General features: G+C 46.2%; 5 protein-coding genes across 7 annotated transcripts; 1 reads left to right on the forward strand and 4 right to left on the reverse strand.

Moving 5' to 3' along the window:
• Positions 1-71: 71 nt before the first annotated feature.
• On the reverse strand, positions 72-1,180 carry LOC133155307 (olfactory receptor 52E8-like). Its single transcript, XM_061280519.1, has 3 exons — positions 927-1,180; positions 500-827; positions 72-440 (listed from the first exon to the last, which is right to left on the reverse strand). The coding sequence occupies exons 1-3, from the start codon at positions 1,178-1,180 to the stop codon at positions 72-74; spliced, it is 951 nt and encodes a 316-aa protein (XP_061136503.1).
• Positions 1,181-4,151: 2,971 nt separating this feature from the next.
• Positions 4,152-5,117, reverse strand: LOC133155308 (olfactory receptor 52B2-like). Its single transcript, XM_061280520.1, has one exon. It carries the CDS (start codon positions 5,115-5,117, stop codon positions 4,152-4,154), a length of 966 nt encoding a protein of 321 aa, XP_061136504.1.
• A 915-nt stretch (positions 5,118-6,032) lies between these two features.
• On the reverse strand, positions 6,033-6,971 carry LOC133155309 (olfactory receptor 52B2-like). The gene has a single exon (XM_061280521.1). The coding sequence runs from the start codon at positions 6,969-6,971 to the stop codon at positions 6,033-6,035; it is 939 nt and encodes a 312-aa protein (XP_061136505.1).
• A 1,801-nt stretch (positions 6,972-8,772) lies between these two features.
• LOC133155137 (neuronal acetylcholine receptor subunit alpha-10-like) lies at positions 8,773-13,660 on the reverse strand. Its single transcript, XM_061280187.1, has 5 exons — positions 13,456-13,660; positions 10,800-10,945; positions 10,544-10,698; positions 9,787-10,319; positions 8,773-9,680 (listed from the first exon to the last, which is right to left on the reverse strand). Exons 1-5 carry the CDS (start codon positions 13,658-13,660, stop codon positions 9,100-9,102), a joined length of 1,620 nt encoding a protein of 539 aa, XP_061136171.1. The 3' UTR covers positions 8,773-9,099.
• Positions 12,715-17,746, forward strand: LOC133155138 (post-GPI attachment to proteins factor 2-like). 3 transcript variants are annotated; one of them, XM_061280189.1, is made up of 7 exons: positions 12,715-13,435; positions 14,916-15,132; positions 15,217-15,402; positions 15,612-15,861; positions 15,948-16,054; positions 16,175-16,283; positions 17,157-17,746. In XM_061280189.1, the coding sequence occupies exons 2-7, from the start codon at positions 15,040-15,042 to the stop codon at positions 17,285-17,287; spliced, it is 876 nt and encodes a 291-aa protein (XP_061136173.1). In that variant the 5' UTR covers positions 12,715-13,435; positions 14,916-15,039; the 3' UTR covers positions 17,288-17,746. The 3 variants fall into 3 exon arrangements, with proteins under 3 accessions (XP_061136173.1, XP_061136174.1, XP_061136172.1); XM_061280190.1 differs by lacking the exon at positions 14,916-15,132 and having other exon boundaries at positions 12,852-13,435; XM_061280188.1 differs by lacking the exon at positions 12,715-13,435 and having other exon boundaries at positions 13,755-15,132.
• The last annotated feature ends 79 nt before the right edge of the window (positions 17,747-17,825 follow it).

Consider the following 17,825-nt stretch of genomic DNA (forward strand, 5'->3'; position numbering starts at 1 on the left):
ACTTAAAATTTACAAATATTGTTTGCACCACTTTTATGCATAAATTGAAAAGTGCTAAAAACACGAAGCAGCTACCTCGTGTGTATTGTCCTCCTGTTACAGAACCTTCTCTTGATGTACTGCTTGATCTCCTGCATTTTGAAGCAGTAGATAACCGGGTTGACTGCGGCGGGCAGCAGGCTGTACACCATGATCACCACGATGCGGACCGACTCTGTGAAATGGTATCCCTGGTGGTTGGCCATGTACACGAAGCAGCGTGGCGTGTAGTAGAGGCCCGTGACCAGCAACTGCGGCGAACACGTCGACAGAGCTTTACTGCGACTCCCGCCGCCGTACTTTTTGGCCACCGTGGCGATGACAGCGCAGTAGGAGAAGATGATCAAGGAGAGCGGGCAAAGGAGGCTGAACATAGCCAGGGGGAAGGCCAACTCATTCACCTGAGTGTTAGAAAATGCGCACGGTTGGATCATGGCGGGAAAGGCGTGCTGTGCCTTACCTGGGTCTGGTCGCAGCTGAGCCTGACGATGCTGTTGTGGTCGCAGTAGCAGTGGCGGATGACGTGCGAGTCACAGTAAGGCAGCACGACAACGTGCATGACCACGGCCACCATCCAGGACGCCGGCATGAGCCAGGAGATGGCGCACAGCAGCGTGACGGCGGCGTTGGTGACCACGGCGGGGTAGCGCAGCGGTTTGTAGATAGCCACCAATCGATCCAGCGCCATCAACATCAGGATGAAGGAGTGCGTGGCGCCCAGGAAGTGCACAAAGTACATTTGCGTGAAGCAGGCAGCAAAGGCCACCTGCGGCGCGTCCAGCCAGTACCTGCCAAAATTTAGATCCCCAACAAAATCATCAGGACAATGAAGCCTCCAAAAACAGACTTGAAGCAGTCCCTGAGAAAAGTCAATATGAAACGTTTACCTCCAGATGACTTGGGGCAGCGTGACAGTGCCGAAGAATAGGTCGGTGAGGGCCAGGTGGCAGAAGAGGAGGTAGGTGGGCTTGTGGAGGATTCGGTCCAACTTGATGAGAAGCAAAATAAAGATGTTCCCCCCGGCAATGGCCAGGAAGAGCAGGAAGAGCAACGCCGACACGGCGCCGTGATACTGAGGCTCCAGGCCTGGGAAGCCCAGCAGAAAAAAGTTCTTGAACCTTGTGCTGTTGCTGGACAACATCTTGCGCTGGAAAAGTAGAGCACATCATAAATGCAATCAAACGCTCAGAACTCCTTTCAAACCCAGAATACTTCGCGGAAAGCCTGTTTTTGTGTCACGGCTTTGGATGTGTGGGCTCAGACGTGAACTTAGATCTCCATTTTGCCACCAAAAATCGGAAGCTGCACTGAGCTTATTCAGACATTACACATTGCCAACAATCGAACAGATAAGTCCATGTGCCTTGGGTAGTTGGAATCAACGACAAGAAACACAACTATGTGAAGTTGTGCAGATCTACAAGCAAGGAGCAAGTATGGAGGGAGGCCGGGTGTCGATGTGATACGTACCTCGGAAGCTCCAGAGCGCCATCCCAGCCGTGCGCCCTCCATCGCCGACTTTATGTGAACGTGAAGCTCCCCGGGGTGAAATTCAAACTCGAGCTGGTGTTGACGTCACCCTTGACGACAAGAGCATCAGTGCAATTTGAGCACTTTTTTTTTTTCCCCCATGTACTTCTTTTTCATCAAAGTATCCTTTGAAAAGACCAAGGTCGTAAAAGTAGAATCATTGACTTGTCCCTCGGTGTTGAATTGGAACTCAATCTTGAGTCTGGCCTTCAAGTTGGGCCTTTTTTGTCTTCATCCATCTAAGTGCTTAGTCGTCTGAGAGTAAACGGTATTTACAGGAAAAGCTCACCAAGCCATTTCCAAGTGTTACAATTCAGACAGAACAAATAGAATCATTAAATTATGAATACAGTACAAGAGCCAAAAAAAAAAAAGCACTGAAGGCATTTTGGCTCACAAGGGAAAGGCTGAAATCATCATCCTAATCATTTGAAAATCCCAACAGTGCAGATGAGACGAACTCTTTTTTTTTTAATTCAATTAGACGCCTTAATATCCCTTGTGGTTAATGCCTCACTCTCAGCACGCCTTGAGAGTGTGTGTGGGAGAAGTTTGTCATCGCCGCACCGTCTCCATTGTCATAGCTGGCTGCTGTCACACTTGGAGGATTTCAACCAGCGATGTGCAACTTCAATCAATTAATTTTTAATTGTACATTTTTAATGCATAATAAAAGATCCAGTAAGCCAACAACAAATAAACAAATATCATTCCAAATCCACTCAAAATAATTTGTCCTACTCAACTCAGTGCAAGTGTAACAAAGTCTGCCATCTGGTGGGGAATGGTGATATTACAAAGTAAACCTACAGTTGATAGAAAAAATGATTGCCAATTTTTATTTATTTATTTTATTTAACGTGTATTTTCCCCCCTCCAAATTACCCATATATTGAATTTGATCAGCTTTTTTATTTCAAGAAATCCTTCGGTCGGTATGTATTTTCTATATACTCATCATTGATCACGAATTTAAGCGTAACACAAACATACAATTGGTGAATGAAAGAAAAAATGCTGCTTCCCCAAGTCCATTATTTGATCACATGTAGCATGTTGTGGTATATTTACAATCTTTATATATAATCCAATACAATCCATATTTATTTATTCTACAAATACATAAAACATGAATAATGCTTACACTGGCTAAAATGCCATACAGTAATTCCCCCCCAACGCTGAATTTCTTATTTTTGCAAAACTTCTCAATTCTACGGTCGTCGTTGCGTGAGTGAAGTGTAAATCCCGAGAGCCTGTTGAAAGTGTTGCAAAACACAATCTCAGCTGTTTACTGTGTCACAAATCTCCCTGGAGATTCATTAAGAGAGTCGAGCGAGTGCCTGCGGAGACTCGAGACTTTGCATTTCCCGTCAACAGCTCACAAACAAAAGAAGTCATTAAACGTAATGAACAGTAAACATTTGGCCGATCGGGGAATTATAAGGCAACATTGTCAGCGACGCCGAAAAACATCACACCAAGGCCATATTCATTTATTCCTAATCTTAAAAAAGGCACTCTGGGACAAGTAGTCAGTCCAGCGAGGATGGCACAAAATCTCTCTTTCTGTATTCTTTGATAAGGACAGGCATAATAGCCTTCATTTTCAATTTTATGAATGTTTTATAGGCACGAATCTGGAAATACTCACTCGATGCCCCCTCCTTTTTCCATAATCCCTTCAATGTACCGTATTGGCCCAAATATAAGACGACTCTGATTATAAAACGACCCCCTCTTTTTTAAGACTCAAGGTTGAAAAAAGACTTTTTGAACACCAAATTTAATTTTGATACAGAAAGTAATTACAGTACATCTGAAACAAATGATTATAACAATATATTCGGGAGAAAAAGCATGTTATTTTGCCTCATTCATAGTTTTCGCTGACAGATGGCAGTAGTGTGCGCAAAACTACATAAATGATCAAAAATTAATATCCGAGGAAGACTCCAAATTGCTCAAACGTGGTTGTTTCCCCCAGTCCACATGAAAATGGCTCTCCTTGATTTACTCCTTAAATAAGATGGAGTAATTCAAAAGATTCATGTTGAAACAACACATTGAGAACAATTATTAAAAATATATCTTGGAAATGGAATACGGAATGGAAGCTGCACCTGCACACTTGGAACTGATCGTTTAAGATAAGTACATTTATTCCCTCCTATAAAATGTCTCCAGGCTTTCAGATCACTGGGGGGATTCTTCTTCTGAAGAAGACTCGAATAAATGTTTGTCCAAGTGGCAACTCTTACTACCGCCGACGGGCACTAAGACAAGTCCTTTTCTCACAAAGGCTAAAAAAAAAAGATTTTAATTGAATGTGGCGCCACCTGTTGGCTACTTGTCACAACGCAGTATTTCCCAAACTTTATTGAGGCGATTGAGGAAAGACCAAAATGTCGCAGTTCTGTCTTGATACCAGCTAACATAAATGTCACCAAAACACTATCTACTATATAATAACTCAATTTAATTACATTACATTATTGACCATACATGATAATTGGAAAGTCACAATTGTAGTATTGTAAGATGTTGCAAATAAATGGCAAATCTTCCACCTATATCAAAATCTATGAGCTCGAGGAGCGTAGATTCCTGACACAGGACTTGATCATTTTACTCCGAAAAAAGTGCACTATATTGTCCCGGATCTCTTTGGTCCTGATCCCGTAAATGATGGGGTTGAGCGATGGCGGGAAAATCAGAGTGGAGGATCCCATGAAGGACCTGAAACTGTCCGGCAGCTGCCTGACCCTGTAGGAGATGATGGTGAACAGCCCCAGGCACTCCAGAAGCAGGAAGACAAAGAGGTGGGTGGCGCACGTCTGCAGGGCTTTGGCCTTGGTGTCGGATCGCCCGCTCCGAAAGCACGCCAGCAGGATGCGCAGGTACGTGTACAGGATGATGCCGTTGGCCAGCAGCTGGGTGACGGCCACGACTGACAGGCCGTAGACTTGGTTGACGGTGGTGTCGGCGCACACCAGGGCCAGCAGCGTGGGATGGTCGCAGTAGATGTTGTGGACGGCGGAGCGGCAGCGGGGCAGACGCAGCAAGAGCCAGAACAACACGCCGATCAACAGCAAGCAGGCCAGCCAGACGGCGGCGATGATCCTCATCACGTGACCGTGCGTCATCACCGCGCCGTACTTGAGCGGCAGGCAGATGGCTACGTAGCGGTCGTACGCCATGGCGGTGAGGATGAAGATGGTGCCGGCCGCGTAGATGTGGATGAAGAAGGCCTGCGTCACGCACGTCGGGTACCACAAACGCCCCGAGTCGCTCAGCAACTCCTTGAGGAGCTGCAGGAAGAAGGCCGACGAGCCCAGCAGGTCGTTGACCGGCATGTTGAGGAGGAACAGGTGCATGGGCTGCCGCAGGTTCTTGCTCAGCACGATGGTGAGGATGAGGAGGAGGTTGCAGAAAAGGATGACGGTGTAGCTGAGGCTGGCAAAGAGGAAGGTGACCGCCGCCCTTTCGGGGGGGATGCGCAGGTGATGCCACACCAACACGGACGACGTGTTGTGCGGGTTCTCCATCTTGTGGCCAGCGAGCGGACTATAGTGCTCGCGATGTGTACTTTAGTGCAAGTACAAATAATTGTGTGGCAGGGGGAAAGGTCAAGTCCATCTATGTTTTTATTTTTCTATCCATCTGTGAAATTGACACAAGACAAATGGATGCAAGTTTATACTTACCAATGTACGGCCTCTGTATGAGCTAGGATGGTTCAATAGAGCACCCGCGAGGTCATGGCACCGCCGCCGTGCGACCTGAGATGGTCCAGGTGCGAGACGCTGCTTTTATAGATGCCGCCGGGAGCTGAGTGACAACGGCGAAAACTCTTTGGGGAGCTGCAAGATCTTTGTGACCTCATCGACAAAACAAAAACATAGCGACGGGGCAAAGTGCTTTCTCTGGAGGATTTGGATCTGTCTGTCTGATGGATCTGTCATCCGTCTGTCAGAATCTGATCAAACTCATAGTAGAGCTTGAAGTCATCATAGGGAGTAACTGTGAGGGAGTCGGAAGATTCATCAAAATAGTTTTAATAAAATAGTCACAATTAATTAAGTAGATTTATTGCCCTCCTTGACAAAATGTGTGCGACATCCGACATGATGACACAACAATGATTAAATCACATTTATATCGACAAAAAAAAAAAAAATCGTTTCTTTTTTATTTATAGTCACAATTGACGGAACAACCGGTCATCGGTACCTGCGACAAACAGAGCGACGTGGCCGCTTCGCTTGGAGCGTCACGGCCGCTCGCAACGCCGAGACTGGACATCAAACACCAATTTTTGCAGTTCTGCTTAACCCGTTCCCTGCCAACCCAGTTCATATCTTTGACGTCTACCACCGTCAATGGCACTGAATGAGTTAAGAGGTTGCATCATGAAAAACCGAGGTCCCCCTGCAAAGCCTGATGTCTTCCACGCGCTCTTTCTAGAAGCCTCTGACTCGGTTTCTCCAAACCCTGAGCAGCGTGTTTCGTATTTCGCTGGTGTACAGCCCGTAGACCAGCGGGTTGAGGAGCGGCGAGATGAGAAATATCAGCACGCCCATGATCTTCTGCACGTCACGCGGTACGCTCCGGAACCTGTGCGACAAGATGGTGAAGGTGCCCACGATCTCAAAGATGACCAGGATGAGCAGCTGAGCCACGCACGTGTTGACCGCCTTCTTCTTGGCGTCGCTGTGCCTGGTCACCATGCAGGTGATCAGGATCCTGGTGTAGGAGAAGGCCTGGACGGACACGCTGAGGGCCTGCATGACGGCCGTGTTCACCAGCCCCACCACGTCGTTGACGGACGTGTCGCCGCACGTGAGCTTGAGCAGCGAGGGGTTGTCGCAGAAGACGTTGGCCACCGCCGAGCGGCAGCGCGGCAGTCTGCTCTGCAAGGAGAACAGCAACGTGATCAGGGCGAAGTCCAAGGCCCACACCAGGGTGACCACGCCGACCACCACCCTGGGCGTCACCACGGCACTGTAGCGCAGCGGCATGCAGATGGCCACGTAGCGGTCGAAGGACATGGCGGCCAGGATGAAGAGGATGCCGCCGCCGTAGAGGTGCAGCAGGAAGGCCTGCAGCACGCACAACGGGTACGCCATGCGGTTGCTCTCGCTCAGCACGCCCGACAGCACCTTGGGCAGCATGGCCGTGATGCCCATCAGGTCGTTGAGCGGCAGGCTGAGCAGGATGAAGTAGACGGGCTTGTGCAGGTTGCGGCGAAGCGCAATCACGCCCAGCAGCGTCGCATTGCACGAGACGCAGAACAGGTAGAGGAGGAGGCCCGCGAAGAAGATGGGGTACTTGGCTCCCGGCGGGATGACAAACGTGTCCAGGCTCACGTAGGGCGTCAAGCCCAAAGACCCGTTGGACATTTTGGCGTACGGGAGGAGCGTGAGGAATGGAGGAGTGCCTCCCTGCTTCTTGTGCTTTTAATGCCAACCATGAACCAACCGGTGACATCAGCGTCCCACTCGGGGATTATCGGCCTGTTTATGCCAGTGTCTATGACATCAGCAGCGGTGGCCAAAGCGCCGTTGTTTCAACGCCTTTGCTTCAACGCCTTTGCCTCAACGCCTTTGCTTCAACGCCTCCGCTTCAACGCCTTTGCTTTAGGAAAAGTAACAAAGTACAGACTCTGAATGAAGTTGCGGTCGCTGGCGGTGGAGTGACACCACCGCTTTGATTCTATCTCTCTATCTCTCTATCTCTCTATCTCTCTATCTATCTATCTATCTATCTATCTATCTATCTATCTATCTATCTATCTATCTATCTATCTATCTATCTATCTATCTATCTATCTATCTATCTATCTATCTATCTATCTATCTATCTATCTATCTATCTATCTATCTATCTATCTATCTATCTATCTATCTATCTATCTATCTATCTATCTATCTATCTATCTATCTATCTATCTATCTATCTATCTATCTATCTATCTATCTATCTATCTATCTATCTATCTATCTATCTATCTATCTATCTATCTATCTATCTATCTATCTATCTATCTATCTATCTATCTATCTATCTATCTATCTATCTATCTATCTATCTATCTATCTATCTATCTATCTATCTATCTATCTATCTATCTATCTATCTATCTATCTATCTATCTCTCTATCTCTCTATCTCTCTATCTCTCTATCTATCTATCTATCTATCTATCTATCTATCCATCCTTGCATCCATCCTTGCATCCATCCTTGCATCTTCATCCATCCATCCATCCATCCTTTCATCCATCCTTGCATCTTCATCCATCCATCCGTCCGTCCGTCCGTCCGTCCATTATTTCAATGGATTCTCTGATTTGTTAATCCGTCACAGGGTAGCGCTGAGTACTGGCAAGAACCCAAAGTGTCGGTCACAGCCTTCACGAGGACTCGACGCCTTGAAATAAAGCTGGTACCGGTACTCGGATGGCACCCGTACTCAGTTGGCGCTAAATTGATTTAAACGCCAGTACGGTGACAGGCGATGACGAAGTAGTCGCACTAGTTGTTTATCTAGTTATTGTTGTTTTCAACTCTGAGTTCTAGTTGAATGTGGATTGATGGCAAACCCCTGTTAACAAAAATTTTCAAACTTTCCGATCAGAATGACATCAGCCTGAAGGCCTCACGAATGTCAAAACACATTAATGAGTTCCTCTGGGAGCCACGTAAATATTATTGTTAGTGTTATTAACTGCCTGGCGTGGTAATTACTCCCCGCAGGCTTCGTCTAATCTCGCGCTAGCTAATGACGATGCTATTTGTTAGCCAAGTGTGTTTAATGACACCCCCAAGGTGAGCACTTTTGTTTTGTTAACTTTAAACAGAAATAATGTTGGAATTGTGCTCTCGGGTGACACTTGTTTTTGTTCTTTGGCAAAGTTAACATGAAGAAAAACAAATAAGAATTCCAAAACATATACGAAACAAATGGAAGTATTTATATGAATAATTGAAGACTATTATAGATCATAATTCCAATGAACGAAACTAACAATGCAAAATGATGCACTTAGTAGCCAAAAAGACAAAAAGTTGTGCCTTTTCGTTTCCATCTGGAGTCATATTTAGCGCTAATTAAATCATTCGAGTGGCCACAGAGTCCTTGGGAATTATTACGCATGGTTAGCGGCCACAATGGGACACTTTGGACCTTTGGAACGGACTAATTGGGTCACCTTTGAGACCCGCTGTGGACATTACAGATCCTACGTGGTCCCTTTAATTGATTAGCTTGCGAGCGGCTACGCATGCTTTAGCGACCATTTCAAGCTAATGCTAGCATTTAGCTAATTCTAGCAGTTTGATTGATTTGTAGTCCCTCAGAACAAGGAGACTAGGATAGGATTTTATTTTTTTCTCAACAGGGAGGCCAAATCATCAAAATAGGTGAAGAGGTCAACATTTGGGCTTTTACATCTGAATCGAACGATGAAGTTGTAAAAGTAGGCGGTGCCGCGTGGTATGTTCCCTTCACCATTCACACAGATATGTGTCAGATGGCTTTGCCCATGATTAGAAGACTCATGAAGAAGACCATGATGAAGAACAACCACATGAAGAAGCGGTCCAGTACCTTGGCCACCTTCTTCCACTCGCCAGTCTTCTTTTGAGTGGCCCTCTGCTCCCTGTAGCAGTTGGCAATGTACTCCACATTAGCCAAGAGCAGATTCGTCTTGTCACAGGGAGCCTCGCTCACGCCGCCTTTCCGGCTTCTCCTCACGCCGCTCGAGTCACGGTAGCTGACCGATGCGCCGCTCCCCGTCAGCCCATCTCGGTCTTCGCTTTCCTCCGCGCTCACGGGGAAAAGCGCCTCCGTCGCGCAGGTCCGATCCGCCAAGCCATTCATGCTACGCTTTTTCACCAGCCGAGGTTCCCGTCTCTCCGACCGGGAAGACATGCAGTTGTCCCCGACCTCGTAAACAAAACACATTCTAGCCATGTACTGCAGAATGACCTTCTTGGCCCACTTGGGGACGGGTTTAGCGTCCGGGCCGCAGTGGTGAATGTTCATGATGAAGATGGTCAAGGCGGTGGAGGCCGTGATCATGGTCATGGTGGCAATGTAGTACTTTCCTGTTGGTGAGAGGCAAAACATCTCATTTCACTTAGCTTAGCAGGCTACAGAGGCGTAAACCCGAACCCAGAGGTCCCGGAAGTAATAACCTTGCCTAATCCCTACCGATGAGCGGGACATTCTCCGACGGTGGCATAATCTCGGCGACCAGCAGTTGAAAAACGGTCAGGGCCAGCATCACCGTGACGCCCAAAGACACTTTCTCTCCAGAGTCTGCGGGCAGGTAGAAGCCCAGCGGAGCCAGGAAGGAGATCATCACGCACGGTATCAGCAGGTTGAAGACGTAGAAGGACGCCCTCCTCTTGAGTTTCAGCGTGTAGGTGACGTCGGGGTAAGGCTCGGCGCAGCAGCCGTACAAAACGATGTTCCTTTTAGCCGGCATACCCAGGACTTCCCACTCCACGTTGTCCACCAGGTCGGCTAGGTCGGCGCTCTCCATGGCGTTCACGATGTCCAGCTGGTTGCCGTTGTAGGTCCATGAGCCGAAGGTGAACCTGCATTGCTGCGCATCAAAGGGAAAGAAGGACACGTCCACCTTGCACGAGCTTTTGGTGATTGCCGGCGAATCCCACATAATCTGGCCGTCGTGGCGGATCACCACGTTGGTGTCCATGGAGCCCGTGAAGTGGTCGTCGGCACTGCGAGTCATAAAAACACCCAATTTCCAGTGACGTGTTGGTTTAAAATAAGACCTTCTTAACTCATTCACTGCCAACCCAGTTAATATTTTTGACGTCAATAACCGTCAAGAGTTTAGGCGTGTCAAAATAAGATGACCCAAGGAACGACCTCAAACATTGTCATCCAAGACTACCACAAGTTTAATAAAGATGATAGTTGTGTCTTTTGCATTACGACCTACTTGTTATATAGGACTATATCGGGCCTCCATACATAGCTGCTCGGTATACGGATGGTATCCAGGCCATCGTAGTCGTCCTTACTCCATTGGAGATGCGCGTCCAGCCACACTTGTCGTATCCACAAGTAGGTCGTCAAGATTTGGTTTCGCTCATCCTGGAAAAGAGCCATTGTTAGTTCAACTTTACCACCAATTGCAGAAGAACGTTGCACAAACAGAATTGGTGAAATCAGACTGCCCAAAAGAAATGTTTTACCATGTCGATGATGTGCGAGAGCGTGACCTGCAGGGTCACGTTCAGAATGGCGTCCGTGTCCTCCACCGGCCTCAAAGCGCTCGTGTAGTTGTCAAACAGATTGTTGAGGAGCTTCTGGGCAAATCTGCTGTGGGCGCATTGCGAGACTGTGGACAAAAACACGCCACCATTTTGGTGTTGGCGCTCCTTTTCATGTTTTATTTGGTTCCATTTTTATGTCTCATTTTTCACCTCGCTAGTTATGTAACAACAGCTAGATATAGTTAGCATGTCCAAGTGGAGTCGTTGCTGCTATTAACTCCTAGCCGCTGATAACGGATTGGTTAAGGTTCCTCGCCGTTTGGACTTTGCCCAGTTTTACTTGCATAACACTATCGAAGAAGTCCAAAGTGCTAAAATGGGTAACTTAGATCTGATTCTGGTTCTTCTGCACTGTTTGGAACAGATCACTTTGGACTTTTTCTTTTCCTGTCACACTCTTTGTACTGTAACTGCTCAGTGTTTGCTGCAGTTAAGTGAATCGGGTGGTTCAGCCGTGGCAGATGGTGGACCGAGGCCTCATCGGGATGGATTGTCCCTCACCGTGATGCCTTTGCAAGAAGAGCCTGACCCAAATCCGCTATTGAAACCCGTGCACGTTTCCTCCATCCCTTGTGCATGTAAGTGTAAAATATTTGACACACGCATATACACACACATACACACACACATGCACGCGAAGGATTACGATTGAGGTGAAATCCCAAACATCTGGCTGCCTGCCGCAAGACCGTTTTGCATGGAAGCAAACCAGCATCCATAAAGAATAAAATGTGAAGCAGACATTTCATTAGAAAGTTTGCATGCTTTTCTAATGAAATGTCTGCTTTGTCCTTGTTTCAACCAACAGCTCTGATTTAAAAAGAAAATTGTGTGTGGACATAAAAAGTGAATTCAATCAAGAAACTTCTTTTGATAGTTTATATCAAGAAAATATATTGACAATGGCCCTTCTTTTCTTTTTTTTTTTTAAACCCCGCCCCACACGCACAAACACAAAAGCAAGCTTACCTGGCAATACAGAGACGCAAACAAACAAGCACAATAAACTTTGCATTTCGGATTGTTTCATGCTGTCAAAAGTGGTCTACCGCAAATCCACGATCATTTCAACTGTTCCATGCAGACTATAAAAAGAAAGAAATAATAATAATAATTCACACGCACAGCGGTGCAGTGGGCTACGCTTGTGTGCGTTCGTTTGTGGACCCGCACATCCCGGTAGGGCGGGGGCGCTGACCGACGACGTCATCACCATCACGTCTGATGTTAACTTCAGCACCACGGAGAGCTCCCTCGCCCCGCCCACCGATTTAAGACATTATTAATCGATCATGTAACGCGCGATCAGGTGTTTTGTGCGCGCGTGCACGTCGTTCGTTTGACGCCAAGGCTCGCCCGCGCCGCAGCAGGGCGGCTCCTCCTCATCATCATCTCCGACGACGACAGGTCAGGCTCGTCAGTGGCAGTGGGTCTTCATGATCTTGTCACGCTCGGACGCCATCTTTACTTGTTCACTTCATTAGGTACATCTGCAAAGCTGCATGATCGATCTAAAATGAATGCTCGTCGTCGAATTGCTACTTTGCTGTCCCGAGCGGCCAAAGCGTGTTGCATTATCCCCAAGGAATGTTGACAGGAGAGTTGCGTCCGACTCGTTTCACTATCAACAAACTGAAAATGCAGTCCATCTCCAAAAGTTTTGGAACGCCAAGGTCAACTTGAGATTCAGATCAAAAGATGGATTGCAGCTTTTATTTCATGGTATTTTAATTTGGATGTATTGAACAAACCAGTCAGGAGAAGAGGTCACCTTTATTTTGTAGCCACCCACGTTTGCTCAAGTGTTGACTTTTGGATCGTTTGCTTAAATTAAATGAGTGTGCTTGTTTTTGGCTTTGGGTTTCTCCTGTGGAAGCTACTTTTGCTGTTAAGCAAATGTCTCAGAGATCATAGTGGCAAAAAAATCCATTTCTGAACCCAAAGAGGTTCACAGCATTCATCGATTTTTTTTTTTTTCTGTTCAAGATCTGACATTGCAAACTCACAATTTTGTTTATATCTAGAGTGTCACATCGATTTGCGTCATTCAATGGGTGTGGTCATTTCAAATTGGTTCGGCCTGTTCCAAACGGTGATGTGAGATACTTGCAGACGTTGATGAACGCAGTGGCCACCTCTCCGGGTCTCCGTTTCCCTTCACGTCAGACAGAATTTTGTCTTTTTTTTTTACTTGTCAGTGAGCATTTCAGTGCAGTGTTTTTTTTTCCAGAAAAATCTGTTAGCATAGGACTCAGGATGGACGGCATGTTGTTGACATTCTCTAACAACAACCCGGCGCCCGTCACACGACACGGTCCGGTTAAGCCGCTCCCGGGCCCGCTTTCGTGCGTCATCTGCGTTCCACTCCCAGTTATCTTGCGTCCGATTTCACGCCAAACGCCGACAGACATCTTGATTTGGAACAGTCGACGCGAAAACATCTCAAGTGAAAAACATTTTCAGTGGAAAGCCGCATCCTATCACCGTCAATTTGAGAGGTCCAGAGCGGTCAAGATCTCATGATGAAGAGAGAACGAGAAAGCCACAGCAGAAAGGTGAGCGGGCGCTTTCTCACCTTGTTTCGGGCGGGCTGGACACAAGGATCGTTTCTGCCTAACTGGAGCAGGAGGTTGCTTGATGCTTTTGGTGCTTAACTGGAACTCGTAAAAGGGAGCACTTAACTCACATGGCTCAATGTATATTTTGCAGTTCATTTTCCGATTTGTCTTGAAGTCGAGCCTCTGCGCCAACGCCGCTCTCTGATTGGCTGACGTCTTCATTCAACTCAGCTGCTGCTGTATCAAAGTGTTTTAAAATTAAAATTTAAAATTGCAGTCTAGAAAGTCAAGATGGTGACCCGAAATAGACCAATATAGGCCTTTTTTCTTTTTTTTTTTTATATCAGAGAAACTTTGTCCCTCTAAAAGTTTTTTTGATGCTGATTTTCAAGACATCTTTTATTTCCACAGCGCTTTGTTATAGCTGTAACAAGTTGTAACAAAGCATTGTGGCAAGTCCTACTTTTTCTGTTTTTGAAAGGTGCTGACCTTTAAAAGCTTACGCAATAAGGATTTTACAATGGCTTGTAAACTATAGCTATGAAGGTTCAGAAAAAAAATTCCACCAGCCTAATTCACAAATATGATCAATCTCCTATACTATTAACAAATAAAAAAATTTTTTTTAACTGCGAGTTCTAAAGCACCAGCATTAAAAACTCAAACATATTGACTGCTATAAACTAAAAAAATAAAAAATCTGAAATAAAAAAAAACCTTTTTTTTTTTTCCACTACATTTGCAAAAAAAGTTCATTTTGCTGTGTTTTTTTTTAAAATAGTGCAACTACTGACCTTTTTCAAAGCTCGGGCTCAGCGCAGGCAATGACCATGCACTTGCTTGCCTTGGCTGCTTTCTTCACCTGCTACCAAGGCGCATCATACCTCATGCATCACAGTCAAAGACTTGAAAGTGGCGCTCGCCAGTCCTTGGCTGCAATCGTGTTGGCGTGCAGGCGCTGCCGTGTTGACGTGATCCGGCATTGTGTACATATCGCTGGCGTCGGGTTGAAGCCTCCCATGCCCAAGTTTGGAAACCTTCAATGTGGTTGTCAAGTGTTGAATCGCTGGCGTCGGGTTGAAGCCTCCCATGCCCAAGTTTGGAAACCTTCAATGTGGTTGTCAAGTGTTGAAAATGGCTTGTCGGTGAACACGCAGTTTTAATGGTGGAAACATTTTTGGGGCTCCTGAGAAGTGATGGTTCGGGGAGTACGAGGGTTCCGCCCGACGCCAGCGATATTGTAGTAAGATCCGGCGACCAGAGAGGATGGATGCTTGCCATGTAGCCAAATTGGGCTGAGGAGAGAAAGGACAGAAAGACATCCACCAGACAGAAGGTAAAAGACAACAAGCTAGAGCTAAACTTTTGGGCTTTTTCCTCTGGAGTTCACACAAAAGCAAAAAGCCTTTGTCTTGGGTCAGCTCATGACATTATGTAAAGAATTATATAAGGAATCAGACTGTTTTTTTTCTTTCAGCCACTGCTTGTGCATACAAAGGTCTTTTTGCAAATAACACATCTTGAGTCACTCGGCCCGGCCCAAGTTCTAGGCCGACGCGACCCGGTGAATAAGTTGTTAGCGTCACTGCTATAAAGTTAGCATGGGACGCTCTGCCGAATTGGCCGACGAGTGCAGCGAGCCGGCCTTGCGCCTGCACCAAGACCACCATACACCAGCATGTTTTTTTATTCCGGTAAATGACTTGAAACACACAGAACGGTGTGTTGGCAATCTTTGTCTGGCTCATCCGCTCCTTCTTTCTGTCTTTGGCTTACAGGAGCAGCAGCAATCGGAAGCCACGATGATTACGGCCTCATACGGCGGCGAGAAGCCTCTGGTGATTCGCATCTCCTTCACCACGTGCGCCCTGGTCATCGTCTGCCTGCCGCTGCTGGGCCTGCTCAGTTGTGTTATCATCTCGTCCGTCTTTCACTTTGAGGACTCAACCTATACGCACTGCCAGGTTGGAGCCAGAGGACAAAATGTCCTTTTGTTGCTGACAGCACATTTATTGATATCAAGAGAGCCATATTTATTTATTTTTTAATTATTATTTTTATGTATTTCTTTTTTTGTATTTATTTATTTATTTATTTGATTTATTAAGAAAAATTGTAAAATGGAATTGATACATTTTAGATTTTGATTTAATGTGGATAAATACGTGTGCAGGTTCCCAACTACCTGCCGTCCATCAGCGCCTCCATCAGCCTGAGCCCAGAGTGCCACATCTGGCGCCTGTGTGTGGGCCTACACTCGGCGCCCCGCTTGCTGGTGGCCTTCACCTACTTCAAGTTCTACAAGGTCCGCTTTGCTTCCCGCCTGCCCGAGAGCTCGCTGGCCTACCTCAGCCTGGCTTTCTCCATCTCCGAGAACCTCGGCCTGCTGCTACTCACCTATGTGTCGTCCAACGAGACTTACTGTGAGTAGCCGACGGGAAGGGGGGGGGCTTATGCTAGGGGGGTCCTCTGTAACGCACTTACATGTGACCTTCCCGTTGCGTTTCAGTTGTCCACAAGGAAGGCTTCATCCTCTTCATTCTCAGCTCATTCGTCTACATGATCATAACGTGTCGTCTGTGGAAGGCCATCAAGACGTATTCGTTGAATCCCGAGGTAAGACGCTTCAAAAATATTTGAGAAAATAGTCATTCAAAGTCATTGAGCAAATAAAATGCACACATATAGCAGCCACATGATGATGATGATTGTTTGTTATTAATTGCTCCCCTCCAGGATGCTCGATCCCATCACTGGAAAGTGAGTCTGCTAATCCTCAATTTGAGTTTCTGTGCTTTTGCGGGATTGTTCTACGTCAAACACAACTTGTACTGCGAGTCGGGCAGTAAGTATGACATCATCGTGACACAGCTTCATTCCCCATACGTAGAATATTTGTTAAGTGTCATATACTTATACAATATTTTTTGGATTTGTTCTTTTTAAAAAGTTTTATATGTATTTTTTTACAATTCAAGTCAAGTCTCCCTTATTTTTTATTTTTTTTTGGAGTAATTTGGTGTGCCACAATTCAAAAGCAGTGTCTGAATTTCATGGATCCATTTTTAATGGTTTTGTCATTGCGACCTGATAAAGACCCAATGGCTGGCCCGCCAGGTTTATTCCCGTCTTACCTTTTAAAAAGTTGTCATTTTATCCAGACACCGGTGCCGGGTCTTTGTAATCCAAACAGAAACATTTTCAGTTCTGGGATCTCTTTAACGAGTTTGTTTCTCCTTCTAACGGAAGGTATTCATGCGCCAAGTCAGTTCTGAAATATGAATGTCAATGTGCACGTTTGAACATAAAAATGGAGGGAGGGGGGCTTTGTTTGCGTTGCCCAAACAAATCTGTGCTGTTTATTGGCGATTAGCCCCTAATCCCAAAAAGGGACGTGACATCGAGGTCGTTCTTTTGCATTGCGAATGAGCTCGGTACGGCATCAGACTTCTTTGAAGCAAAGCTTGTGCCTTCTTGGCACGTCACAAAGCTTCAAGTGCTCCGTCTTTATGAGGATGCAATGAAACCAGGTCACAAAACTGTCAACGTTTCCCAAACACGGCCTTCCGTTTGACCTCGGAGGAAATGCACAGAGACAAAGCTGCCTGTCATGCAGCCCCAGTCAATAATGTCTTAGATGATATAATAATCTCACTTTTAGCACAGCTCCATTTTGACTAATAAGCCGTTGTTTTAAATGCTTTTTTCTGCCCGCCAGGTTACACATTGTTTGCCCTGTTTGAGTATCTCATCGTCTTCTCCAACATGGCCTTCCACCTGACGGCGGCGTGGGACTTCAAGAGCCGCGAGGTGATGGTCATTTCCTGCTCTGAGCCTAAGGGCTTCTAAATAGAGAGCCCCCGAGGACTCTGGGAAGACCGGCGTCCATGACCGGGGTTGTGGAGGAAGATGGCAAATGAATAATTCGCACACGTGAGATGACATAAAGCACATGCACGGAGGTTGGAGGCCGGATGGCAGCACGCCGAGACGCTTCAACGTTGCGCATCCCGCTGCTTAACTAGTGACGTGCATGAAGATGGCTTGTTTGTTTTGCTTACATCTGCAGACAGACTCGTAATAAGTCAAACATCAACAGCTGATTTGATCACAATGTGCCAAGGTGATAGTTCTTCCGTGAAGCTAAAAAAAAAAAAAAGACAAAAAGCATCATAACTCTACTGCAGAGCAGCAAGCACAATGTTATTGTCAATTCTGGAGCTGCCATGAATGTATTGATTCTCAAATAGGAGAAGAGCATTGTTTGGAAATAATAAAAAAAATCATTAAAAAGAATGGAGACAATAAGTGTCGTGTCACTATAATGACGTAAAATTACGAGGTTGGCATTTTACTTGCGCAGCTCCGTGTTAACTTCTACTAGTAC

This window comes from Syngnathus typhle, linkage group LG6 (genome assembly GCF_033458585.1).
Source record: "Syngnathus typhle isolate RoL2023-S1 ecotype Sweden linkage group LG6, RoL_Styp_1.0, whole genome shotgun sequence".
NCBI lineage: Eukaryota > Metazoa > Chordata > Actinopteri > Syngnathiformes > Syngnathidae > Syngnathus > Syngnathus typhle.